This window comes from Lepisma saccharinum, chromosome 14 (assembly GCF_977018435.1).
Source record: "Lepisma saccharinum chromosome 14, izLepSacc3.1, whole genome shotgun sequence".
NCBI classification, from domain to species: Eukaryota; Metazoa; Arthropoda; class Insecta; order Zygentoma; family Lepismatidae; genus Lepisma; species Lepisma saccharinum.
This window is the reverse complement of record NC_139242.1, coordinates 55,592,931-55,620,660: the sequence shown is the minus strand read 5'-3', so window position 1 is coordinate 55,620,660 and position 27,730 is coordinate 55,592,931. Positions and strand designations below refer to the sequence as shown.

Genomic DNA, 27,730 nt, shown 5'->3' with positions numbered 1-27,730 from the left:
TTTCGCCACGGAATCCGTAACTTGCCTGACAGATGGGCGAAAGTGGTGGCTCGCAATGGACAATATTTTTCTTAAGGTATTTATGTATTTTGTGTTTGAACTACAGCTTCAATGTGTGTGTAACAACCGCACGAATTAATTCCTAGACCAAATAGCTCTGTTTCTATATGATTGGTACCTGGTGGAGGCACATTACACAGTGGTTCGAATCTCACTTTAAACTGTAGATCCAGTCCCTATTAGGCTATCTGAGCATAAAGTGAACTTGGGCAATAATTATTAAAATAAGGAACATGTCTAAATGTGAGTTTAAAAAAAAAAAAACATTTTTGCATCACAACTGCGAGATAAAAAAAATGGACCATCCCAGCTAAATCAGAATGTATGTTAGCCATACATTAATGGTTATAAAAATAAAATTACCAAATATTGCACACTGAAGACTTCTGGAGCTTACCTCTCTCCACAACAAACCCATTAATTTATGCAGGGACGAAATAGAAATTCTTGAAAAATTCCAAAAAATTGTCAATTTTTTTCGTAGTTTTTATGGGCTCACATTAAAATATTTCATAGCTCAAGGGGAAGGGGGGGGGGTGCATGGCTCCTTCTCTGGGTACGGGCCTGGAGCTGCTAATGCAAAAATTAAACCTGTTCAATTCAATTGTCCCATAGCATGGCCGTGCCGTGTAAGGTGCAAGCTTAAGGGCTTCTGCTACAGGACGAGTGCAGGTTTGAGTCTCCTGGGAGGAAGAAGGCATAACAAATTTTCTCCAGAGATTTTGGCTTATGTATGGGTCCTTTGGCCACTCACCATCATGAGGAAATTGGGGATATATGAATGAGTAGTGTAACTTGGTCATCGAAACCTATGATGATTACTAGGGGTTTGTTGTACTTACCACACATCAACCCGTAACTTGTTGGATGATAACAAATTAATTGTAATGCCAGTTGCAAATGATAATAGACAAAATACAAGACAGTAACTGCCATTAAACAAATTATTTTTAAATCACTTGTTTGACTGTGCGCATTGTTGCCTATTATCTTTTGTAACTGATATTAGACTTCATTGTTACTAACACTGGAGAAAGATGCATGTGTAATACATTGAAATGTTGAGCAAATTAAATAATTTTAGCCACTAAAGAAGTAAAAGCTCTTATTTATGGTATCATTTGTAACATTTCAAGAAGTACTTTAAAAAGTAAAAAGTACTTTGAATCTAGGAGTTCTCTTTGTGTTGCTGATACTTATTAAGGTCCCATATGGAAAAATTGTTTCCCAGACAGACCACCAACAATTGATCATTAAGGCAGCCACAAATACACACACACACACACACACACACACACAGATAGGTATACCTTAATGCAGCAGTTCTCAAACCTTTCAAACTACAGAGCTCTTTGCACCCAAAGATGATGTGTGGAGTCCCAATATATTTTCTATGACCATCAGAGCAAAATTGTATTTTTACAGGCAGTGAAAATTATGGAACAACATTTCTGAGAAATATAGTTTTTAGCTAACACCATACATACACTTTTAGTGTTTTCTGTTTTTGTAGGCATCTAGTAAAAAAAATCGGCTATTTCATAATGTAGTATCACAGAAAATGCCGTTACAACTGCATGGCAAATATTTGTAAGAAAGAAGTGTTTTAATTATTGACCTCAATTTGAAGAGTGCATTTGTTTCTTCTGCTTACAAAGTTTTTTATGTTGGTTCAAAACCACCACAACACTCCCCCCATATCAACTGAAGCCAAATGAACTAGAAATGGCAAGGAACTGGAGTAAATGTCGTGGTGCAATCATGTTCCTTTGAAATACACCAGTCGAGCATCAAAGAACAGTGTTCATTACTTCAGAAGCGGTATCATTGCACTTCAAAAAGGCCATGACGAGCTCATGCTTTCAGCAGCAATATGATAGGTCGCACTTTATCTTGCCTGCTGAGTTGCGACAGGGACTCGGGATGCTTGAAACTATTCGCTTGGGTGACTTTACAAGCATGCAGGTGTGACAAGGAATTTTTCACGGAAAGCATCCTGGAGTCCTTGCAGAGCACACTTTGAGAATCGCTCCCTTACTGGTGTGCCTGTCTCTTGCAGACTGTATACACAGGGTGTTTGAGACAGGGATGAGCACCAGTGGCAGCGATGACAGAACTGTGAAACTTGTGTGTTAGCATGGCAAATAATCAATGATCCACATGATTTTTACAGCTACAGTATTTATTATTACAATAATTATTATTTACACAGTGAGTCTGACAGATTGGAGGGGGGGGGGATGATGGATATAAATAACAGCCTCCTTTGACTTATCTTCCTAAAAATAAATGAATTATTGGATTCATGTTAGAGGAATGAAAGATGCGGTAGTATAATTATACATAGAAGTTTTACACTGGAAATCGTTGTTACACTGATTGGTTGGTTTCCGGTTCATGTTGCTTCTGAGCAAACAGTGAAACAACAAGTTCCCATGTAGATGGTGGCAGGATCCATTGAAATTAATACAACCTTCACAAGTAAGTTGTGCAGAAAAAGTCAGTATTTTGTTTCTGTGCATTAAAAACATTGTATGTTAATGAATTGCAACGTTGGCTACTTAAAATGCAGTGAAAACTCCATTTTAAAATTCCTGACATCATTACTGTATTTACTCATGTGTAATACATGTACACACTTTTTTTGCAAAATTTTTGCCCCAAAAAAGTTGTGCATATTATGCACAGAATAATTCAGACAACCAGCATGAAACCATGCATGTTGTCACTATGTCACTGCGTATATATAAAAAGTGAATTGGCCATTTCCCATAATTTTTCACTTCGTAACTGAATGATTTGAGACAGAGGAAAAAGTGCCATTCTGGCAGAATTCGAGCATGCAATTCCCTTCCCATGGGATATGTATCAGTGGTATTTGTAAGGCAAGAAATAATAGAAAATAACTTCCTGAGTGCTGCAAATCCATAATATAATTTCGCTTTCGTCTACTTCAGAATAAACAAGGTAGTTGCAGAAGTGAAAGCTTTGGGATGCTAAAACCAGGGTGGGTACTCACCGGGAATTCCTTGAATTCTGGGAATTATACATGAATTATTGGCTCTGGGAATTATGCATGAATTCTACATGAACTTTTCTCTGTAGACGTGGAAATTTGCAACTTTTATTAATCCAAATCACATTGAGTTTATTCATATTTATAAATGCCCTAAGACAATGTTTTCACATTTAGCTTTTATTTTTATCGAGAAAAAAAAAAGAAAGCTGTGTGGAAAATAAATCAAAATTCTCTCATCTGTTTGCTTCGTTAGTGTCCTTTGCAGAACAATAAACTATCTGACAGACAGAAGATTATTGCAAGATAATATAATATCTTGAATTTGATTAGGTAAATTTGATTTTAAAATTCTTATACAATGTATATTTTCGTAGATTAGTATATCCCATAACATTTGTGACTTATGTTTTTAGATATATTTCGAGATGGGATATAGAAGTATTCTTCAAATTTATAAAGCAAAACTTTTTAAGTCACACTCTATGTGAGTATGCGATATCTGAGTATTTTAGATATATATATATATACTGTTTAATTGAATTGAATCAGAATTTTTGGATACATTGGAATCACAAAGACCCTTTTTATTGTTAATATACTGTATTTGTGTGTCTGGGGGGGGGGAGGTGAAAGGCGGTAACATGCAAGGTTGAAATAGAGAAAACATCTTCCTGTAGCCTTGAATTTTTTGAAAGTCCACCTTGAAAACTGGGAATTATACTTGAATTTTATCATGGTTCTAGAGTGGTCACTCTGTAAACACAATGGATGGAGAAGGTGAAGTTGGCAAGGGTTGATGACTCATTGTATGCACGATCTTCTCTTGGTCCACATAGCTGTAGGACCTTCAACTAAGAAAGCTATTTCTTAAACCTGAATTGTACTGTGCATTATGTAAGAAATATAATTGCATTTCGGTTTTCCCTATCAAAAACCAGGGTGTGCATTATGCACACACACACACACACACACACACACACATTATACATGTGTAAATGTGGTATATTAATTAATTAATAGTTTTTGCAGAACTACTAAATATTTTAGCATGACCACAACTGCTACGTGTATTAGACCAAATATCACACAGCATCGTCTGTTGACACCATTCCCAAAGGAGCAGGGCTCTGTGAATCCTGTCATCAAACCTGACTGTGTGGGTCCATCAGGCAAAAACTGGTTAAACTGCATATGTGCATTTCAGGTATACCTTGGTCCAGTGTATCTACATGAGTGTGTTAGCCTTTACACACCCACGCCACACTACGTGAAATTTATTGTTGCACCCATATCTGGGTTATGTCTCCTAGTGTCATGCAATTTCCTAAGCATCTTTCCTACCATAATTTGAACGTTTCCTTGTGTGCCCACAGACCTGCATGTATATTCCCAGATATCATAGATGGAGATAAGCCAAGTATCACTTTTGCACATATTTGTCCTACACTCCTTTTCTGCTCACCATCTCTGCTTTTCCTCAAGAGATCACGAGTAGATGGGGAGGAGTGCATAATATGAAGGTATGTTGCAGTGACATTTCTACCAAACAGCTGCACTGAATTTGAGTAAGGCAAAATTTTCATGCAAACTTTCTCCTAGTGGGAGTAGGGATATGAGAATTTTAAAATTTTCTGATATTCTTATATTAAAAAAAAGTTTTATGTAACTGTCTGACACTCAATTATAACAATGAATAAAATAATATTTATAGTAAAACATTGTGTGCTCTCTTCACTGCTGATTTTTCATACACTTTAGTGCAATTTTACCATTATTGTTGACTTGTAGGTAAAATATTAGAAGGTGTACTTGAAAACGAAACATTACGGAGACAGGATGTTCTCTTTGGTTTGGAATGCGGACCTTACAAATTCCATTACTTGCCTCGTCCGTGGAAAGGTACCAGCCTGACAGACGGATATGAATCGACAGGTATTGGAATTTGTATAGCGAAGCAACCGAACCGATCTGAGAAGATCGGAAGGGAATTTCGGAATCAGTATTGGATTTGGTTTTGGTGTGTGAACATCGAGGAGGAAAGCGCAGGTATATACCTGGAGGATGGAGGCATCACTCCGAACATAGAATGGTCTGAGCCTTGTTACTAAACCTCTCGCTAGTACCTTTTCTTACTTACACCCCGGTAATAAAATAATGAAATAAGGGAAGGAGCGAACATTATATCTGATGAATACCTTTGTTAAGGCTGAATCACACTGAACTGGATTTCCAGTAGGAATGCCCTAGTTAGTGTTGGACTGGCTACCCATTTGCTAGTTTTCACCTCACACGATACTTGTTACCGTACTTGATGGTGTACTTTTGTTCCCATAAGACGCACAGAGCAGACAATCTAAAAGATGGATGAGAAATTTGAAAAACGTTGTAGGAGAATTACTGCTGTTATTAAAAATTAAAAAAGAAAAGTGTGAACTAGAAAATATTGTAATCAATGCGTACTGAACAAGCTTTTTAATGAACTCTGGTATGCATATTCAAATGTGAGATTTGCAGGATTCAGTCATAAAAAATATTTTTTTCAACTAAATATGTCTAACATTTAATATACTTGTTATAACAAGCATTTTCATTATCAGCTAAATCGTATTTGTCATGTAGAAATCTCATCGCTTTGCATAAATACCTAAATATTAATGAACTGAACATGAATGACCATCATCTCTCAAGAAGCGAACACTCAGTAACCACAGACAAAAACTTTTCTTTGGCAAACTCTCGGATTATCTTCACATGGGTAAACTTCGCTCTGATTGACTGTTCCACAGAATCCAGCCGGGAAAGACAGTTGCAATTAGAACATGGCCTATTCGTCAAAACCAGTGAAGCAGCCATGATTTCCACCCAGGTAGCCAGTTCAGCACCAACTAGGGAGTTCCTACATGAAATCCAGTTCTTTGTGATTCGGCCTTGAATTGAGGTTGAAATGTTGAAATCAAATACTTTTGCCATACTGCAGTATATAAATAGTACTTTAATGCTCTTACATTTTCATAATTTCTTCTTACTTCTCTTCTAATTAGAATACATTTAGCACACAGGGTAAAAGACAGAAGCATTATGAAAGAAATGATGAAATGAGTCATCATGTTTGTCTTTCATAATTACACCATGTAAAAGTTTTTTTGTGCAAACTTTGCAACTTGTACATTTTTGCTCCTGGTGTTAAATGGACACAATCCCTGTAGGCATTTGTAGTCATTTAAATGTATACTATATATTATTTCCTGTTAAGATCAATTTCTTTATGCAATAGTGAAAGTTCAAATTTCACAATTTATTGTTCTAAATACACATTTATTGTTTACATCCTGTTGACTATTCCATGCAACGTATGGAATTTGTTTCTCTCTGTGCATGTACCATTAAGAGTTTCTTGTGATGTTGGATTATGAAAATGATCTTTGAATTGTTGCTGAAGAAATTAAATAACCACAAATAAGATAACAACTCTTAACTTGTCTTTATATTCTTAAGGCATTAATTTTATGATTACAATGGAAATAAAACTGAAGAATGTTCATTTGCCATTGTGTTCACAATAAAATTGGAGAGAGTAAACATTTTCATTTAATCTGAATAGAACTGAAAAAATGTAAATTTTCTTTGTACCTTCTGACAAAATTGTACAATAAGCATTTCTGTTCAGTAAAACTATTGAAATCATGCAGCTTCATTCTATTCAAATTTGAAGTAAAAAAAAATGCCCAATGTGTGTAATTTTTCAATACAATTGGGGCAGGAGCTGTACGATATACTGCTAAATAGGACTGAGAAAATTATAAATTCGTTTCCAAATACATTTTAGATTGGAGATAGCAATGTCAGTTCACCATTGTGCTGAAATAGAAAATAGTATTTACACATCTAACATGTATGCAACTAGTGAATTTCTTGTTGGGCTGTGACTTACAAAACATTCACAGAATAAAGTTGGTTAGGTACATGATAAAATATGAGAAAAATACACATTTCATCCACAGATGAGAATTCACATCATTACAAAATATTGATTTTTGAATATTACTGTGTTGCTTAATTTAAAAAATGAACAATTACAGAAGAATAGAAGTGGTATCTCATGACTTACACAAAAAGCTTTTCAAGGTAAATATCACAATACTCATGATACAACAGGTAGAAAAGTTGTTATACATTCAAAAATATAATATGTAAGAATCATTTACATTATAAATGCTAGGAAGATAAATGTTGTACCACATATTAGACAATAACATATACAAGCCTGTACAAACACACAACATTTTTAACATTTATGCGCACTCCAGTTAACATATATATTTAGAACTTTGCAACTATTACACTCAGTGAAGGAATTGTTGTATAAAATCAGTGTTTCCATCTGTAGAATAGTGGTCTAGGCAAGCATGATGGTACCTTTTAGGGCAAGGTAGCCATTTCCCTGAATCATACTGTTCCCAGCTACTCTTCATGCCGAGATATAGCCAAGACTGGGCATGTCTAAGGTAATTAGGACCATAACGGTTGCGGGCGTAGAGACCAGGATTGGTCTGCGAATTCACCCAAACACCATGGATGTTTACTTTTGTTGGGTTCTCGCGAAGTTCCCTGGGCAGATACATTGAGCTGAACTTATTGAAACCCCACATTTCGAAGTAAATGTCCGGTGTGTGGTAAAGGAAGTATCCGAAGCTCTTGTTGTTGGGTTTCTCAAAGGAATCAAGCTTGAGACCCTTGTTCCGGAACTTGTTCTGAGCTTTGAAAAATGTTACGTAATCCTTGCTTTCAAATGTCACGTCGCCATCCAAGTCCCATGGAAGATAACTTCTGAGTTTAACAGCTCCTAAAACAGAGCCGGCTTCTATTTCGTATCGGAGATACTTTTCTCTTGCAAAAGAGTCGAGGGCTTTCATGCCTCTTGCAATTTGTACCAAACAACATGAGGGAAGTAAGTATGCTTTGGTCCACTGGTTGGGTTTGCAAGACAAACCCACTTCCTTGCAAGAGAAAAAATGCAGTGTGGTTGGAGGTATGAACACACGGTTGATCTCCCATTGGTGAGCGAGCACAGCCCATGCTTCCCTTTTAGTCCTTGCCGATTGGGAAACTCCCCACGTGAAATACATGATGTCTGGACAGCCTAGCACTAGGATGTCTGCCTGCTTCACCTGAAGGAACCAATCTTCTACGACCACATCTCCAGGCAGCTCTTCACTGAAAGGAATCTCTTGAAGAATTGATGTCTTCGCTATGAAAGGCCCTTCCAAATAATCACAGAACATGCAGTCCTTTGCTGAGTAACGGTAGCCTTCGAAGTACTTAAGAAAGTAATTTTTAATTTCGGTCTGATGACATCCAACTTTCCAGTGACCGCTCCGATTCCTAAACGCACCCCCTGCCACACCAACAGAATTTATTGATGAAATCACTCGAATCTGTCTTTCTAAATTAACATATGAATTAAAATGAGTTAGGTCCCTCGCTAACAGTAAATATGGTGTCTTCACATATTTTATGATTTCATTCAATGTTCTGCCAAGGGAAACACCTTCCTTTGTTAAACTTATGTGTACATTACTGAACTTTTTTGCAATATGTGTAGTTCGGTTGTTACTAGATGCTAGAACTACATGCAAATTCTTATTGTAGTCACTGATTCCTTCCAACACAGTCTTCAGCTTTTGAAGCCTCTCGTCGCTGTAACCTACAGGGTTGATCACGACTGTAATAAGATCACTGATAGGCTTAGAGTAATCACAGAGATCGGTAACAAATCCTGTCTGGAAAAATGGATCCTCGTGCTTGGGCTGCTTGTAAATCTCTCTGCACACTTGGGAGTTCTTCTGTGCTCTCATCTCTTCCTTCCTCTCAAGCTCCTGACTCAAAGCAAAGCGTGGATCTAGCAACTCAATAATTTTATTCAACTTGAGTAGAATCTGAGGTCGAATTTTTCTTGTTTTATCTGAAAAGAAAAGAAAAGAGGAAGAACCTTGCAAATATTTTTCCAGAGCTAAGAATGGTGGCATGCTCACACTCCATTCCACTTGATAACTTTGTTCTTTACATTTTTTAACATGTACACCCAATGGTAAAAATGTCCATCACCACTTTCTTTCGGTCTTGTTTTCCACAATATGATGATCGTGGCATACAAACCTCAATAAGCAGAGGACATCATCTGCTTTGCATCAACAGAATTCCATTCCTTAGAAAAACACAGGATGTAGAATGAATATAGTGTTAGACAATTTACCTCCTATTATCCTTCCTGTTGGCTGAACATACTTAATAAATTCACTTTGTAGTTAAAATTTAAAACATTTACAGAAGTTCATTTTGTCAGACTTTTATATGTACTGACATTTCCAAATTATCCTCTCTTTCTTTTGTTATTTCTGATTCTTTTTTAATTGGAAACATGGAAAAAATCTCTATCATGACAACTAAGCTACAGATCAATAGTCAAACGTGTGTGTAGAATTTTTATGGAATGACAGAATTTTAACTTTTTTATTTACTGTTGCAGATATTTATCCCTGGGTTAATACTTATCCAATAATTTAATAATCAATTGATCATTCAGTAATATTGTTTCCTCGTTAATACGTATGTGTCAGTTACATTTAATATTTCATCAGTAAATTATGTCTGTAGGAAAAGAGAATAGGAAGTTATTTTGAACGATTGATTCTTAATGATTTTATAAAGTGGCAATTCTCCACCTTGACACTATATATTTGGAATTTCCAGAACATTGCATAAATAGACCTCTGTCTTTTAATCTTTTAGAGTTTGATCCCTGGTGGAAGCATATTGCACAGTGGTTTTGTATCTCACTTGAAACTTTGGCTCCAATCCTAATTAGCCTATCAGGTAAAATTGACTTTAAAATAAACTTTTGCCTTCATAAATCATAAACTATCTTCAGGTGATGGCATATGAGCAACTTTTTGAAATTCAGATCAAAATTACTAAAAAATGTGAATCACTGCACCTTGAAATTATCACAATTTTTTTCACATGAACAAGAAAATCACACTTGACACTCATCGCTAATAAATGACAAGCTGTGTCTACAAAAAGTCTCCTGTCCTCCTACTGATAAGAATATGTGGGTTCCATTTTTAAGGCTGCTGTCCTGTTAGTTAAACTAAATATATGCTTACAGGCCGAAACCAAGTGTTAGGTAATAATCGAAATCTAATTATTGATAACAACTCGTTTGAACCAGTTTCCAAATTCAAATACTTAGGAGTAATATTAACAAATGAAAATTATATTAAAGAGGAAATAAAAAGTAGGCTTAATTCAGGAAATGCATGTTACTTCTCTCTTCATAAACTTTTGTCTTCTCGTTTAATATCTAAGAAACTAAAAGTTAAAATATACAAAACAGTAATTTTGCCTCTAGTATTATATGGGTGTGAAACTTGGTCCCTTACATTGAGAGAGGAACATAAATTGAGAGTATTTAAAAATAAGATCCATAGGAAAATATTTGGACCTAAAAGGGATGAGGAGACAGGTGAGTGGAGAAGGTTACATAATTTAGAACTACATAATTTGTATTCATGTCCAGATATTATTAGAATAATTAAATCAATAAGACTTAGGTGGGCAGGCCATGTGGCACGAATGGGAGAGGAAAGAGGAGTTTACAGGATTCTTGTTGGGAAACCTGATGGTAAGAGACTTGTAGGAAGGCCAAGACGAAGATGGAGGGACAACGTTGAGATGGACCTAAGGGAAATCGGTAGGGATGGAAAAGAGTATATAGATCTTACTCAAGATAGGGACAGATGAAAGGCCTGTATTGCTGCAGCCATGAACCTTCGGGTTTAAGAAGGCTAAGAGATAGTTGTCCTGTTAGTTGCAACAAGAAGGTAACATGTTTCATTTTTTTTCCTTAGTAATAATAATAATAAAGCCCATCTAACTGCCACTGTTTAGTTCCATTTTTATTTTTTTTTAAATAAAAAATTCTCATATGCTCATGGCCTGAACATTATTGGCAAATTACCCTGTTTTGAAGACTGACTAGATATGTATGATAATATTGTTGCCTTCTATTCAGATTGTTCCATGTCCGATTCCCAGTGGAAATACATTGCGTGGTTTGGATCCCACTTGAACTGCTAGTCCAGTCCAGATTAGCTTGTCAGTGCATAAAATGAAATGTTAGTGTTTTATGAATTACATAGTACACAAACAGCATTTTAATTTTTATGTCACTTTTGTGGAACTTACTTACATCACAGACTGAAAGAAATGTAAAGTATGCAAAAAATCTTCAACATTCATTTAATGAAATGTGAAAGGTATTCTGTCATTTTCATATGAACACAAATTTATTATATATATAGTTAAAAATTTTACAATACCATCTTCTCAGTGGTTTAATGTTCAACAGTTTACATACAAGATGAATTACAAACTTGAGTTTCATACATGTAAATAAGTAACTAAAGTATTATTCATGCAAAAAAAAATGATGAAACAGTTAATTTTATGTCTTTAATGTGCATTGTAGGACAATTACAAGGGTTGAAACTTAAATAGTGGCAACTATTTATTCACAACCGATACACAAGAGTTACATGTTTGTACCTGTTACTGTCCTTCAAAGTAGTCACCAGCGTTGTGTAGAACCCGTTGCCAGTGATGTGGAAGGCATAGTATACCGTTAGCAGAGCCTGTTCTGTTGATGGTGCGAATGGAGCGGTCTACTGCCTGTTGAATCTCTGGAACAGTTCTGAAGCGAATGCCACGAAGTGGTTCCTTCATCTTCGGAATCAAATCAAAGTCACAAGAACTTAAGTCCGGGGAGTATGGTGGATGGTACAGTACTTCCCAGTCCCATCGACCGAACAGAGCAGCCACAGCTTGCGCTGTATGCACCCGTGCATTGTCGTGCAAAACGATGGGTGGGTTGCGCAGCAAGTGTCGCCGCTTCTTTCGCAAAGCTGGTCGCAGTTGATGCTCCAAAAATGAACAGTAATACTGGGCATTGACAGTCTGCCGTGGAGGAACGCGTAATGCGTTAGGATAACACCATCACAGTCGTACACGAGAATCACCATAACTTTCACCACACTGGGGCTCTGACGCACTTTCGACTTTCGCGGCGACCCATAATGACGCCATTTGTTGGACGCTTTTACCCACCGTGCCACTGTTCTGTACGGCAATGCCGATTCCCCGCACGCCTCTTGAAGCCCTTGATGACACGGTCGTGCTGTACGACCTCTGGCACATTCAATCTTGATCCAACTCAATTGTTCCTGTTCGGAAAACATAGTGACCTTCACGTTAGACCGCTCGCTCACAAGTGACTGTGTTTCCCTCGCTTGTGCGCCTGCCTGTGACGTGGGACGGGCGAGTCCATTTACTCGGAGGTAAGGTAGGTATGTCAACAACGTGTGCTATCAGCGCCACTACTACATTCCATTGCATAGTGTCTCCACAGCAGTGTTGCCACTATTTAAGTTCCAACCCTGGTATCTTTATGGATGAATTCATACATACCAAATAATGTACCAAAAGAATGAGAAATATTCTCCACTAAAAATTGCATCTGTGTGCCATAAACGGAAATAACGTTTAACATTAAGTGACTTATGTTTAGAAAACTCTATAGAACATATACATATGAAATTTTTAGATAATAAAAACATTATTATGGAAGAAAATTTTGTGGAGTACGCTTTTCCCTTTCAGGGGGGATCTGTCCACAATTTTCATCACAGTTAGTCTAAGGAGTATGAAAAACAGCATCAACTATATATATATGTATGTTTGTACATATGTGTGTGGCATTTTTAAATGAATTAGATAATCGTAGTTGTCCACAGCTTTTTTTGGAGGAAAGGTACAATACTTCTGCATATTAACTTGTTAGCAGGGTTGTCTAGAATGTTAGTTTTGCAACTCAAGAAAGACCATTATTTATTCACATGTAAAAGATATTCTGTAGTGTTTGTGAAGTTGTTTTAACTTCAAATAGATTTTGGTGACACTGGTAACCATCAAGTATTGGTTTTAAGTTATCTTAAACCTTCCATATCAAACAAAGTAATTTCTAAATTGTAGAATTATCATCCCTCAAAAGCATTATACAGGGTTATTAAAAAAGGACTACAGGATAGCAGAAAAGTAATTAATTATAGAAGCTTTCTTAACTGTCCATTCAGAACGATTTACCTTTTTTACTGTGGTGAATTTCTTCCTTTTGGGTTTTCTGAAAGATTGCTATCTTAAAAAACTTACGGGAATGTATAACTGAATCTATCAAACAAATCGATCAGGAGATGATGCAGAAGTATTGTGATGGGAAACCTCTAATACCTTAGATATATGAAAAAAAAATGGAAGAGTTTTCATTGGTTTGGTCAGCTTCAAGAAAAGGGTGAAAATACTAGAATGAATAGTGAAGTTTGTCTTAAACTGATTTGTTCCAACCTGTCATCTTCCCTGCACAACTAGCGATCACCCAACAGTTTCTGTGCCATTCAGAAAAGAGTAAAATGTCATCTGCTGAAAATGAAGCAGCGTTCCAGTGGTGTTTCAACTTCCTATTTTATTCTTCACTTTTTTATGTCATTCCAAGAAGTTCATTTTGCAGTTATCGTGGTAGTGCTTAGTGTGATGTGTCTTTCCATATTGATTACTCACAGCCTGATTTTCCCCAAAAGAGAGACATCGACATTGTTACGTGGTTTCTGCTAGAAAGGTCATCATTTAGCAAACATGTGAACAGAAACAGCTTGTGCCATCTGCACGTCAAATTATTACAAACTAACAAAATAGTTTGTATAATTGTGGCCCTACCCCCACATCCCCTAAATGTGCCTTCATGGCACGTTGCTATATGCACAAGGAACTTTATCTTTATAAATTGTTTTTTTGTTTTTGCCTAGCCAGTTGTGGATTTTAGTGTGAACTATCTACCTATGTGAATTTATGTATTTCGTTGGAGAAAATTCTGGGAAACTAAAATTAAGTGTCCCTTTTACATGATAAAATTCACTTATAAGCATCCTCTATTTTATATCTTGTAATAGTGTATAGCAATTTCTAAACTCTTAAAGGACCAATGCATTTTAATATTAAAAAAAAAAAAGATAGCCGTTAAAAACTTGAAATTGTAAATAACCAATCACTTACTACATTTCCATTTTACGAACAGTGAAATGTAATAGCTTAAATTAACTTTTTTTTTTTTAGTATATGATTATTTGAAGCATGGGAAAATCCTGTCAGAAGTTTTTTTTTTCGGGGAATGGAGGTTTACAGAACGTTGCAATCACCAATACATTTTCACCAGGTCATTAACTTTCCTTAATGATGTTTTGCTCATTTTGATGCTATGAATCGTCAAAGAATGGCAAGCATTTTGTATGCTGTGTGTATACAACCATGTGACAAAGATTCATGGATGCCATTAATTTTTATAAAAAAATTTCTGAAAGAAAATTGTAGTATGATAAGGAGGAGTGTAAATATCTGTTACAAAGGAACTTTATCTTTATAAATTGTTTTTTTGGTTTTTGCCTAGCCAGTTGTGGATTTTAGTGTGAACTATCTACCTATGTGAATTTACAAGCTGATGGAAAGAGGAAGATCGGTGATTTCACCCAAACAGTCTCTCTGATGGATGGTTTCCATAGTGTACTGTTGCTGCTAGAATCTTATCCAACTGCAAAGAGATATGCCAGTGACAACTATGAAGCTGTTCTATGGAGGTGCATAGATACAGGGTAGAAAATGCCATTTTTTGATGGCTCGTAGCATTGAAACAAGGCCCCAACAAGCAAACTTGTTACTAAGAAAAATTGTTTGCCTTGATGTTCTCTACACACTGAGAAAATTGTCAGTGATTTACAGCCAAAACCCATGTATTTATCTTCAAGACAATTACAAGTAGAAAAAATTGCAGTAAATGAATTGATGGATTGTGATGAAATTATCTTTATATTACACTGTTTATTTTGGAAACAAAAAGATCTGTATTAAAAGTCCCTGGGATACAATCTCCTCCTAAATTTTTGACATAAAATTCTAATAATGCTTATGCTTATTCATTAGTCTGAAGCCATTTCATGACTTATAGAATTGACAGCTAGAGAAGGATCTGATGTTTTGGAAAGATGTTTTTGTAGCCTTCTGCTCAGTGTTGACAATAAAAATCCCACAGATATGCCAATGCAGGGAGAAGATTAATGCTCCTTCCACCTTAAATGGTCAGTTTTTTACCACAGTCATCAAGGAGTATGTATTCCATTAAAACTGAAGAGCATAAAAAGTTACCCTCTATGAAACCAAATATGAAACATTAATGACACTGCAATTGAAGAAATCATTCATTAATCAAGGAGCTCCTATTTCAGGGTTGCTATGCATCTGGAAAGCAGGGAAATGTCAGGGAATTTTGCAGATCGTCTGGAATTGACATGCATTTTGGAGGCTCCAAGAGAAAAAAGTTGCAAAAAACAAGCAGTTCACTTCCACTTTTGGATTCAGTTCTTGTGATTCCACTCCCAAAAAAGATTCAGTTTAGAAACTTGTTTCTTTTGTTCTTATGATTCTCAGTCTTGTGATAAATTAAGGTTCCTACGAATTTCTGTAATAAATTTCACTTTTATAATACTAGATATTAGAAATCAAAGTAAAACTTCCAGTCCAGATATCTGATTCATAACTAAAGTACATTGACAATATGATCATAATTATCGGAAAGGTTGGTGAAGATGAGGTTATCGTCTATTATTTTATAGATCTTAGTCTTGTTGGCATTTCCTATAGAATTCCTATATGCAACAAAAATTTCTTCAAATGCTGTGTACTTATAAATGTAAGCAAAAAAGCAGCATTTTTCTACGACATTATAAATCTGCCAGAAAATGAAAAATTGTGTATGGTTTATGAACTTTTTCTGTTGTTTTTATATTGTGGAGATCTGTTATGGTGAAATAATGTACCTCTGTTACCTTAGCCTAGCTAGATGCATGTGATTGTAGCACGTGATAAATTTGATGCCGATTGTAATTTTACATTTTACTCTTTGAAATTTCACATCTTCTTGTGTGTGTGGAATGAAATTTGCTAAAAAAAGATGTTGTGAAACTGAATGTTCATAATAATTAACGGATTATATATTTAATTAAAAAACACAAGGTTCAAAAGCAAAAATCATGATGATAAACATGTCTAGAAAAATTTCATTTTTGGACTGGAAAACCTGGAAATGTCAGCGAATTTCATAATCAAAAATTTGTAGCAACCCTGTATTTGCAATTTGCTTGTTGGGTGTCAAACAAACCAATAAAAAAATTTAATGGAACTCTAAAAATTTAAAAGTGGTCTACATAGCCAGTGCAATGGTGTTTCTATAGCAAAGTAATGTTTGAAGTAGACTCCAAGGCTCTTCTTTTTTATCATAAACATGAAAGGGATATTATGCATAAATAGTGTGGACCAGGGGTAGAAAATTACCGGGTGCCCAGTCCCCATGGCACCTGAAAATTTTCACCCGGCGACTGCATTTTTTCATTTTTTTTTTTTAATATTTCGAGTTCACTTACTGAAATATCCATTATTTTTTATACAATATCGAGTACAGTATGTGTTTTCTAATGTTTGTGTGTTTTCTGTGTCATGTGTATCTTGAAATCAGAATAATAAACATGTCATTAAACCTTTTCCACTGTTGCTAGCCGAATTTTAAAATCTACAGCAATATGGTAGACACAGTCATGTATTAGAATGTATTGCACAGTTATTCATGCTGTTACCAGTTGAGCCTTCTTTAAGAAGGCCACTCTAGAGCAAGGAATAAATTACTTTTATCCAATCTTGTATTAATTAATAAATTAAATGTTTTAGGATCAGATTTCATAGCTTTCATAGTTGGATCCATGACCCATATTAAAAAAAAAAAAAAACTGGCTCCTGAGAAAAAGGTGCTGGTGCCGGAATTATTTTTAGTTTTGTCTACCCCTGGTCTGAACTATGCTGATAACCTAATGGAAAGAGAATCTGCAATGGGCAACTACAGTAGAACTAGATTAATTCATTGTTGTTTAGAACATGGTACAGTAAACTGTATGTAGTGTCCATAACTTGAGTTCATCCAGTATTTACATCCTACATGTTCTCCAAATCTACCCTTATATTTTATCCACCCCAGATTATGTCAGTTCACAAGAGATCAATTCAAACAACAGTAGAGTAAATGTAACTTGTTAATTATTAATAACTGTGACTGAAAGAACAATGAATAGTGGTAAAAATAATGTCACAGGCTGTGATTTGAATTACAGAAAATATTATATTTAATTGTTCTTCATTTATTCCTGTTAAGGTATAACAAAAGGGTAATCTTTCAGTGCAGGAATTGTTGGACAAAATCAGTATTTCCATCTAGTGAATAATGCATTAAGCAAACATGTTGAGATTTTTTGGAACAAGGGAACAAAGTGGGCAGAACTTGTTTAGCGATGTCATCAGCCATGCCAAACTGCATCACAGACTGCAAATGCTTCAGGTAGTTTGGTCCGTACCTGTTGCGAACATAAAGCCCAGGGTTGGTTTGGGATTTCACCCATATCCCATGAACATTTACTTTTGTTGGAATGTCGTGAAGTCCATGTGGCAGAAACTTAGAACTTAACTCGTTGGTACCTCGCATTTCGAAATTCATGTTTGTCATGTGGAAGTTGAAAATACTCGAGGAGTTTTTGGATTTGTGAAACGAGTCTAGTTTAAATCCTTTCTTTTGGAACCACTGTTCTGCCTTATGGTATGCATCAAAGTCTGTGTTGTTGAATGCTATGTTGCCACTAAGATGCCATGGTGAGAAACTTCTAAACTTGACAGCCCCAAGCACCAAATCAGACTTGACCTCATACCTAAGTGCCCGTTCCTCAGAAAACGAGTCAATAGCCTTTAAGCCTCTTGCCATTTGAATCATGCAACAAGATGGAAGAAGGAATTGGTTATCTTCTAATGCTATTTTGCAGGTAAGCCCTACTTCTTTACATGAGAAGAAGTGAAGAGTGTTTGGAGGGATGAACACCCTATTAACCCCCCACTGGCGAGCTAGGGAAACCCATGAAATTCGTTTTGTTTTGACACCCTGAGCAATACCCCAAGTGAAGTACATAACATCGGGACAGTTAACAACTAAAATGTTGGCCTGTTTTACTTTCAAAAACCAGTTCTCAATCACAACTTCCTTTGGAAGTTCTTCACTGAACGGAATCTGATGAAGAATTGACGTCCGTGCTACAAAAGGTCCTTCCAGATAATCACAGTACATGCAGTCTTCTGAAGAGTAACGATACCCCTCAAAATACTTCAGGAAGAAATTCTTAATGTCCGTTTGATAGCATCCAACCTTCCAGTAACCAGTAATATTTCTGAATGCCCCACCAGCTACTCCAACAGACTTCACTGAAGAAATTACCCTGATCTGCCTTTCAAGACGAGCATACGAATTGAAATGCATGATATCTTTAGCTATCAAAGTGTATGGAGTTCTGACATTCCGTACTAGTCCATTCCAAACTCTACCACCACTCTCTTTTCTAAAACGAACAACACGAACATTTTTGAACTTCTTGACAAAGTCTGTCTGATTACTGTCACTCGCAACCAACACCAACATGTTGTCATTGTACTCTTGGGTTCCTTGCAAAGCCATGTACAATTTTCTGAGCTTTCCATCACTGTACCCGACAGCGTTGATGAGCACCGTGATCAAGTCACTGAGTGGACGAGCATAGTCACATGGTTCTGCCACAAAACCTTCTTGGAAGAAAGGATATCCATATCGGGACCCTTTAAACACTTCACCACAGACCTCTTCTTTATCATTCTCCATCTCATTCTCATGGTGGCGCAAGAAATCTTGTTTCTGAAATGTGAAACTTGGGTCGAGCATCCCTACTACCTTATTCAAGCGAAGGGGAATATGAGGACTAACAATTTTCTTGGGATCTGAAAAAGACAAACAAGTGGAAGCCTAAGTATGAATCTCAGTGTCTGATATACACAAAAAAGTAATTTATTCCCCTTCACATGCATGTTATTATGACCACTAATTTTATGTATTAATATAAAAGCATGAAGAGTTGATGAAAGATGACATTTGTGTAAGCATAGCTACCTACCATGGTAACAGTAAAGAAGACCACAAAACAAGAAGCTAGTGTAATAGTGTTAGTAGTTAAAAAAACTCACTTGAAACAGGAGTGAATATTTTCTTGCAGCTGAATCATAGTATACAAGAAGTATTCCACCAAAGGACAGAGTAATAGTTGAAGTTTCTTTTCAGTACTTTTAGGCTTATATAACTATTATTTCTAGTTTGTGACATTTTCTATACTTTTCTGTCTATAGCCATTTCTTTATTATTTTATATTAAAAAGTATGTTACTAAATTTCTCATAGATATCATTCACAATCTTGTATTTGGTAACAGATATATTTTATAATTCTAAATGCCTATTTAGAATCCGACAGATTAGTATGCAAGTTGTTTGACAGAAAATGAAGAAAATGTCAGTACCAAATGTGAAATTGTTCTCTATGGTTGCTTACATCCAAGATGACATTGCAGTTTAAAGGGTCTTGCAGTGCTGAAATGAGACCTCTGCTAGTAAAATGTTAGGAAAAGTTTTTTTCTTGATGTGTGTCCACTATATGAGAAAATATGTATGTTGAAATTTCTAATCAAGATTCCATGAAAAATTGTTGAGAGCATTGTTTAGACTTGAAGCATTGCTTAAAACATGTAGACACTGATTTCATCACCATCCACCTTCCAGGTAGATGTATATTAAACAAATTAAATATAAAGGCCATGCACATGGAAACTAAACATGTAAGATACCAACATTGCATTACACATATATGCTGCTAATTGTCAACCAATATACGGGGGTCGTTCAAGTTAATCTGGCACTTTCAATTTTTAAGAATATCAGATTGCACCCAGATGTATATAAAATACTTTACTTGTAAGAGAGGAATATCTACTAGTACTGCATAGACCGCTAACATCGTGAAAAATGTGAGTCACTTCTTATACAAGATGCCAGACAAGCCTGCATGTGCAAACGTGGAACAGTAAGTTGTGATGAAATTTCTTGTGAATGAAGGCGTAAAACTGAGTGAAATTCATAGGAGACTTCAAGCACAGAACAGTGGGCTCTTAGCCCTAATAAAGCATTTGCATGTTGTATGGTAACATCCTGTGTAATAAGGTAAGGATTCCCATCGAAATATCCACAGTTTAAAGACAACAGCACATCAGTGCAAGATGATCCTGGTCAAGGATGCTTGAAACCCATTGCAGTCACACCTATGAGCATTCAGCAAGTGGAATGCCTGATCATTCAAAATCGATGGATAACATATAGCCAACTTGTAGTACAGATGCATCTCTCTAGGGGAGCAATGATGCTCTCAAGAAAACACAAACTGGTTTGACCACTAAAGATGTTCCATTCTGCAAGATACTGCATGATTGAATACTGCCCATGACACGATTTGTCCACTACAGGAACTTGGCCAGGAGTTACTGCCACACACCCCTTACAGTCCAAATCTCGCTCAATTTTCACCTGTTTGGACTCTTAAAGGAGTTCCTTGGAGGCCAGCATTTCAGGAATAATGAAGAGGTGAAGCAAGCAGCTTGATCGTGGCTCCGGCATACTGCTGTGTTCAGAGGAAGTTGCAACTTTGTATGATTACACGTGCATAAATTCCTGCTGCTGTGGCCACTCAGGAGATGAATGCAGGACACTCTTTTGTGTGCTTTGTCATATCATATTTTTGCACTGGAGCTGCTAAAGTAGCAGCATCAAATTCAGTTTTAAAATTTTATGAACCACACATACCTATACGATGCATGGTTTTAGAAGCGATATCGGGCGGAGCCACGCAGAGGGTGTGCGTGGCGACCAGCCAATGGCAGGAGTGCAACGTTGTACAGTTAGGAGACTGCGGTGTGCGAGTTAAACGCCGTGTTCTGTATTTTTCTTGCGTGCAAGAAGTTTTCATAAAACTTGCCACTTTAAGATTCATCATAAGATGGGGCACGACATTTTGAACCTGACTGTCCAAGTCCCATGAATTTCTGTCGCCTACAGCTGGAGTTATCGTTTCTCGAAGAAACACGGGAAACAACACGTCTCTACATTCACACACAATGACCCTTTCGTTTTCCTTACGTGTTCCGTCTGTTGTTTTTTCATTGTCACCGTGTCCCTGATGAGTTGTTGTGTATCTTGGTAAAGCTATGGGTGTCAAATTCGGCTGAATATGCACAATGACCTTTCATTGTCTTGTGCGTTCACAAACATTGTGAGTCTGGGTCAGTTTTGAGTTCAGCATTTTCATAACAAGGGCGGTGTAAGATAATTTTACTGCTACGGCATGAAGAACAGTTGTGAGAGGATTCAATACAGCCTTTATTGATTGATTTATTTTACTTCGCTTTTTCTGCCACTTTTGGCTAAGTTACGAAGATGGAGATGAGTGATGATATGATGAAATTGATGAATGGACACTCACAAATATCCATGCCCAGGTCTGGATTCGAACCCCTGGCGTCGTAGCATGATGTGCAATACAGCCCTTATGCTCGATTGTTGTGCAATAGTGTGTGTGTTGCGTGAGTGTTATTTAATAATGTCGTGCCAGCGTCATTGTGGAGTGGTTAGCATATTGCTCTACAATGCCAGGAGTCCCAGGTTCGAATCCTGGCCTGGACATGGATGTTTATGAACGTCCCTTCATCAATTTCATTATATCATCACTCATTCCCATCTTCGCAATTAGCCAAAAGTGACAGAAAAGCAAAGTAAAATAAAGCAAATCAAATCAAATTAATAATGTCGCTCTCGAAACCTAGTACAGCCACCAAGGGTAAATACTCGTATTACGTTCACAAGACAGAAATCTTAGTTTTAAAGCTTATTCTTACTTCAAGGAATTGGCGTTCGCAAGACGTGCATGCTGAAACAGTGTTTTCTCAGAGTCGATTACGGCTAAAGCATGTGGTGTATGTGCGCATACTGTGTTGCATATTATAAAACAGGGTAAAGTATCTACAACAGATACCGGCGAACTCCTATTCAAATCTCCTGGGAAACATGCCAGAAAACAGAAACAAGAGCGATGATGATGACCTTGCAGTTTCCCTACAATAAATACGTACCTTCAAACTTCTCTGAGGTACGAGTTTCTCTTATATGCTGCAGTGATATGATATAATCCTGTGTAGAATTCTTCACTATATATTTCATTGTACTCAAATATCACGTGCATGCATTATACCCATAAAAAGCTGAATATTGGACACAGCGAATTATCTGTGTTTCCCTTCCGCTAGCAGTTGGTTTGGCAGCAGCGCGAAAGCACTGGCTGCGTATTGGCTGAACTCATGTTCCTTCTAAATGCGTACACCGTATAGGTAGTGATGAGAAAATTTCTCTTGAATGATGTGATCAGTCAACTTTGGCAGTTGATGATGCAAAAGGTTTTGAAATAAATTGGAATCTTATTTGAGCCATGTCACAAAAAATTCTAACAGTTCCTGGGAATGCATTGTGTGTCAGCCAAACTTGTGGACCTCAGACAAAAGAATACATGTGGAAGGGCACTAACAGTCATAAATGATTCAAACTTTATGTTGTCTGTTGTTATAGGAGGTGAGAATTGGGTGTATGAAAACAACCCTGAAACAAAAGGGATGTCCTCCCAGTGGAAGATATCTATCTCATTCTGTAAGACCAAAGAAAGCCTACCAAATCTGATCTAATTTGAAAGGGATGCTAATATGTTTTCTTTGATATTTAAGAACTGGTGCACTGCGAGTACATTCTAACCAAGTAGTCGATAAGCAAAGAATACCACAAGATACCATGAATTGCTTAAAAGACACAGTCAGAAAAAAAGAAACAGTTGGCAGTCTGAAAGTAGGGATTTCATCACATCAATACACCATGCCACCATCACCCTGACTACGGTGTATCTTCGACCCTCCCTATTCACCAGACCTGGTTTGATGTCCACAACTTAAAAACAATAATAAACCTGGAAGGCAAGAAATGTGACAAGATAGCACGTCAAAGACAACTAAGCAGGATCTGAAGACGATCAAGAAGGAATACCAGGATGGCTTTCAACAGTGGATGGCTTATTGGTCTCTTTGTATAGGTGTGGGAGCAGTAATTTGCAGGGGACAACTTTGAATAACTGATAAGTCAAGCTTATGATTTTGTTCAGGATATATCCTAACAGCCCTCATATATATGATACTGTATACGGACTAAATGCAAATTTGTAAATGCAATTTTTAAAGTGTTTTAGTTTCACTAGTTGCAATCTTCTGTTCAAACTGTGTAAACCTTCATTTTATTTTGTGAAGTAGTTTTCATGAACAAATATTTTGTAGTGGAAATCTGATTAATTGGAATTTTTCAATTGTGTCCAAAATGCAACATGTCGAGATTTCATTAGTTAGATCCATGTGTGCTGAATCCGAGGGGGGGGGGGTGGAGCCCCTCCAGTTCTCATTTGCCCCCCACCCCATAAGGTACCCAATGTATAACTTTCAACATGTTTTTATTTTGTGACAAAATATTATTTGTAATTTGTGGGATGGAAATCTCATAAATTAATTAATTATTATGTGTAAGAAAATTTTAAGTTCTTATTTTCTCACATTTATAATTTGAATTTTTTACTTTTTGATTTTTCATTTTACCAAATACTTTATTGTCAAATACTTATTGGACATGTCACACTTCAAGGTACTCCCCTCCCGAGTCCATACATTTTCTCCAACATTCTGGAAGCATCTTAATGCCCTTTTAATAAAAGTTTTTCGGTTGGCTGCCGATGACGGCGTCGTTATCCGCAAACCGCATGCCTTCCAAGTCTGATTTAAGCCTTCCAAACAGGTAGAAATCACTTGGGGCCAAATCGGGACTATATGGCGGGTGTGGCAGAAGGTCCCATTTCAATTTGCTGAGGGTTGCCGTAGTTGTTTTGGCTGTATGAGGGCGTGCATTGTCTTGAAGGAAAGCTACCTGCTTTCTACACCTCTTCCGCTTGGATCTGATCTTTTCCTTCACTTCTGTCGTCAGGAGTTCTAAGTAATAAGCTGCAGTGACTGTTCTGGCATCTGTAAGAAAGTCTACATGGATAACACCCTGTCAGTCCCAAAAAAAAAAACGTTGCCATCACTTTTCCTATCGAAAGGGTCCTCCGCACCTTCTGGGGTCTGGGTGACAGGTGTTCGTGGTGGATGATCATGTGGTTCATTCTCCACAGGCTCTCTTCCCTCTCTGAAGTACTTGCACCACTCAAACACACAGGTTTGTGAGAGATACCCTTTCCCATACTGTTGCTTGAGTCTCTGCAAAAGTTTAGATGGCTGGACGTTTTCTCCAAGAAATTTGATCACAATGCATTGATCCACGCTCCACAGCACCTTCTGCTCGCTCATCACTTTAGCGACACTCAGACACAACTGAGCAGGTTCTAACCTGCACGGGAGGGAGGGTGGGGATTGTGGCTCTATTCTCCCAAGAACGCACAACTGCTGCGCATGGCAGGTTGTTTGAAAAAGTCAGTCCCGGTCATATTTGAATGACCTAGTACAAGAGGTAAGTGCCCCCAAATGCATGTTTAAAAGAACATTCAAGAATGATTGGTACACCAAATTGAAATCGTTATGTAGATGCAATGTTGTGAACGTGCTCTTTTGTTTGTGATCCATGTTTATTGTTTAGAGGTGTCAATGCATGGACGGAAATGAATTGTCAAAAAAGCATTTAAGCAAGATTCTGCATTTAACGATGATAGGGAACGATGGACGTGCTCTCAATGCTGAGTGCAGTTCGTGTTAATGTGGGGTCTGTGAAATAAAAAGTAGATTGCAAGGTATGGTAGCCTTATCATTATACTTAACTTATTTATTTTGGAATATCTATTGCTATTATAAGGGTGTTAATTTAATCGAAAATTTTCTATTATTTCAATACAGTATGATGTTTTGGGAAAATGGTTTAATTATTTATTAACTATTATTCTCACATTTTTCAACTGAAGATGTATTTACACAAACGAGAATGATTAAATAGGGATTCAACATCAAAATCATATTGCGAACACCCGAATGTGAATGGCACGTGATGCCATTGTTGTTGTTGTACACTATTCTGTCTGTTGAACAGAACAGTAATGTTTTTATGTTGAAGCTAACAATGTTTCAGGTACAGTCACAAATACTTCTGGGTTGTAATGATTCCATTGAAATTTTATGGGATTGTTACAACCCAGAATTGTCTGTGACTGTGTAAAATAACTATTTTAAAATATGCAATCTGTGCATTTGTAGAGAAATACTTACTGTTTAGTTCCATTGCAATGTCTGCAAGTTGTGAGGCAATTTCACGACGAAAATCCACAGCATCCTGTGTCTGCTTCATGCCTCCCCTGTGAATAATGTGTGGAGCTTCTCCCTTGTACACAACTGAAACAGAATGATAATCATTATTACCACTATGATGACAAAATTAAGACTTGAGAAATGCATGTGTCTCATTTAAAGTTACAGAAATTTCCAGGTTTTTCAGAAGAAAAAAAAATCCAGAAATGGGCAATGCATTTTTCACTCCTTAGAGATGTAAGTTGCCAGGAATCATGCATAATCACTTAACAATGGGGGAGAACAATTAACTTGTGGTAACTAGGAAGATTATTGTCTTTTTCATGCTATTCTTACACACACACACAAGTATGCACACACAGTCATGGCTAGAGAGTAGATTTATTGGCAGATTTAATAAGGTAATAAAATATTTTAATATATTTAATAATTATAACAACATAAACATAAATTTCGGAGGCAGATCAGTCTTGCCAGTAATTTTTGTGTAATCTGCACGCTGAGCTGGAGAATCTTTAAAGAAATAATAGACGCATCTAAGAAATTCATGGACACTCCACCCAGATTTCTTGTGACCATGCTGAAAGGCACCATGTATTCCATGAAGACCACAGCTACCAACTGATAGTAGCTCTGGATCTTCTTCATCTGAAACCAGATGTTTAGACAATTCATGGAGAAAAGTCGAATTTACATTTGGTCCATCCATTGACACTTGAACCATTTTTTGAACAGGCAGAGACGGCAAAGCTTCTAGAAACTTCCCGAGAAGATCTTTGGCTGTTGCATGATCCAAAAATACTGAGGTGAGGTACCCGGTGGACACTTTATTATCAACTATATTCCAGTACCTCAAAACAATGTCCATCTGTTCACGCTGAACAATCTTATTCAAAGATTCATCAAAGTACACAACAAAGGAGGAACTCAACAAAATATCTCCTTTAAGAGAATTTGTAAAATATGGCAGAAAATAAATATTTCCCTAAACAGGACACTCCATGTTTTCACTATTTTGTAAAAAAGAAGGAAGAAAAAACTTAAAACTACTCCCTAATAAGGGAAATCAGATGAACACTGGTTAACATTAGACATCAGGTTATCTTTATTATGCGTTTTCCACATCTTGAAATATATTTTACGTCATGTAAAAGATTGATTAAATTTTAAAAAGCGCAAAATTTATGAGGGTATACACTTGGTCACCAGCCCTGGAATCACATTTAAAAACAAGAAACAGACAAACAAATTGATATGAGTTTCTTGCTGGAAGAGAAATGCTACAACAGCTTGGATTATCCACAGACAGGAGCATATTATAATCCCTCAGTTTTGCTTCATTGGGAACCATTAATCAATTACAAGATTTCCCTGAGATTTGTATTTTTTTCCAGATTCACTGAGATTTCCAGGTTTTCCAGGTGTGTGGGAACCCTGTATATAGCAGCTGCTTTTAAGTAATAAGTAATTTTAAAAAAAAGGTAAAGTGCTCCCCTGTGCTTAGTACCACACCATGAAGGCGTATAGGGGGTGTGGGGGTAACGCTCCACACTTTCTTGATCTGGTCATGAGTGGGGGTGATGTGATCAGCATCACGCTCCTGACTGCCTTTACCCCCCAGGGTTTCCCCCAGGTACCCATGTCATTCGGGACATGGTTGTATTGTAAGCAAAGTGAGCAAGAACATTTTTACTAAATCTCTCTCTTTCAACCCAACAATATTAATTTAATAGCGTGCCACTTTGATTATTCTTTTCAATATTTTCTGCTGCTCCCTTGACAACCCCTTTGCCACTGAGGATCATGATGACATTTGCACAAAGGACATAGTCAAGAGTTGCATGTGTGTGAAGTTCGAGAATTTGCAATCATATGTAGTGGCAATTCCATGAATAGAAAAAATGCGATACACATTATCTGATCAAAAGTATCCGGATGCTTATCTCTAACTCGGAAACTGACTTCTAGAGATCGTTATGCCCTGACCAAAAGATATAAAAGGAGAATGGAGGCATGCATTCTTCAGTGAGAAGAAGTACAAGCAGAATGGTTAAGTCAGTCAGGTGTTAAACTGAATAGAAATCTAAATGCAGAAGGGTAGAAAGACATTTTGACCAGTTTTGTCCAGTATATGATAGAACAATAACTTGATGATGATGATGATTGCCTGTATCAGCATGACAATGCTC

At 36.8% G+C, this 27,730-nt stretch overlaps 1 protein-coding gene across 4 annotated transcripts in view; it reads right to left on the bottom strand.

Moving 5' to 3' along the window:
* Positions 1–6,085: 6,085 nt before the first annotated feature.
* The window catches only part of LOC145998908 (uncharacterized), a 69,801-nt gene continuing 48,156 nt past the window's right edge, over positions 6,086–27,730 (bottom strand). For 3 of the 4 annotated variants that reach the window (XM_083135655.1, XM_083135658.1, XM_083135656.1), the window contains exons 3-4: positions 25,503–25,625; positions 6,086–9,041 (exon numbers count right to left, since the gene is read on the bottom strand). In XM_083135655.1, the coding sequence (XP_082991781.1) occupies positions 7,423–9,041; positions 25,503–25,625 (1,742 nt within the window). In that variant the 3' untranslated portion in view covers positions 6,086–7,422. Of the gene's footprint in view, positions 9,042–15,672; positions 19,076–25,502; positions 25,626–27,730 lie in introns of those variants that run through there. The other variant, XM_083135659.1, reaches the window with a different exon arrangement.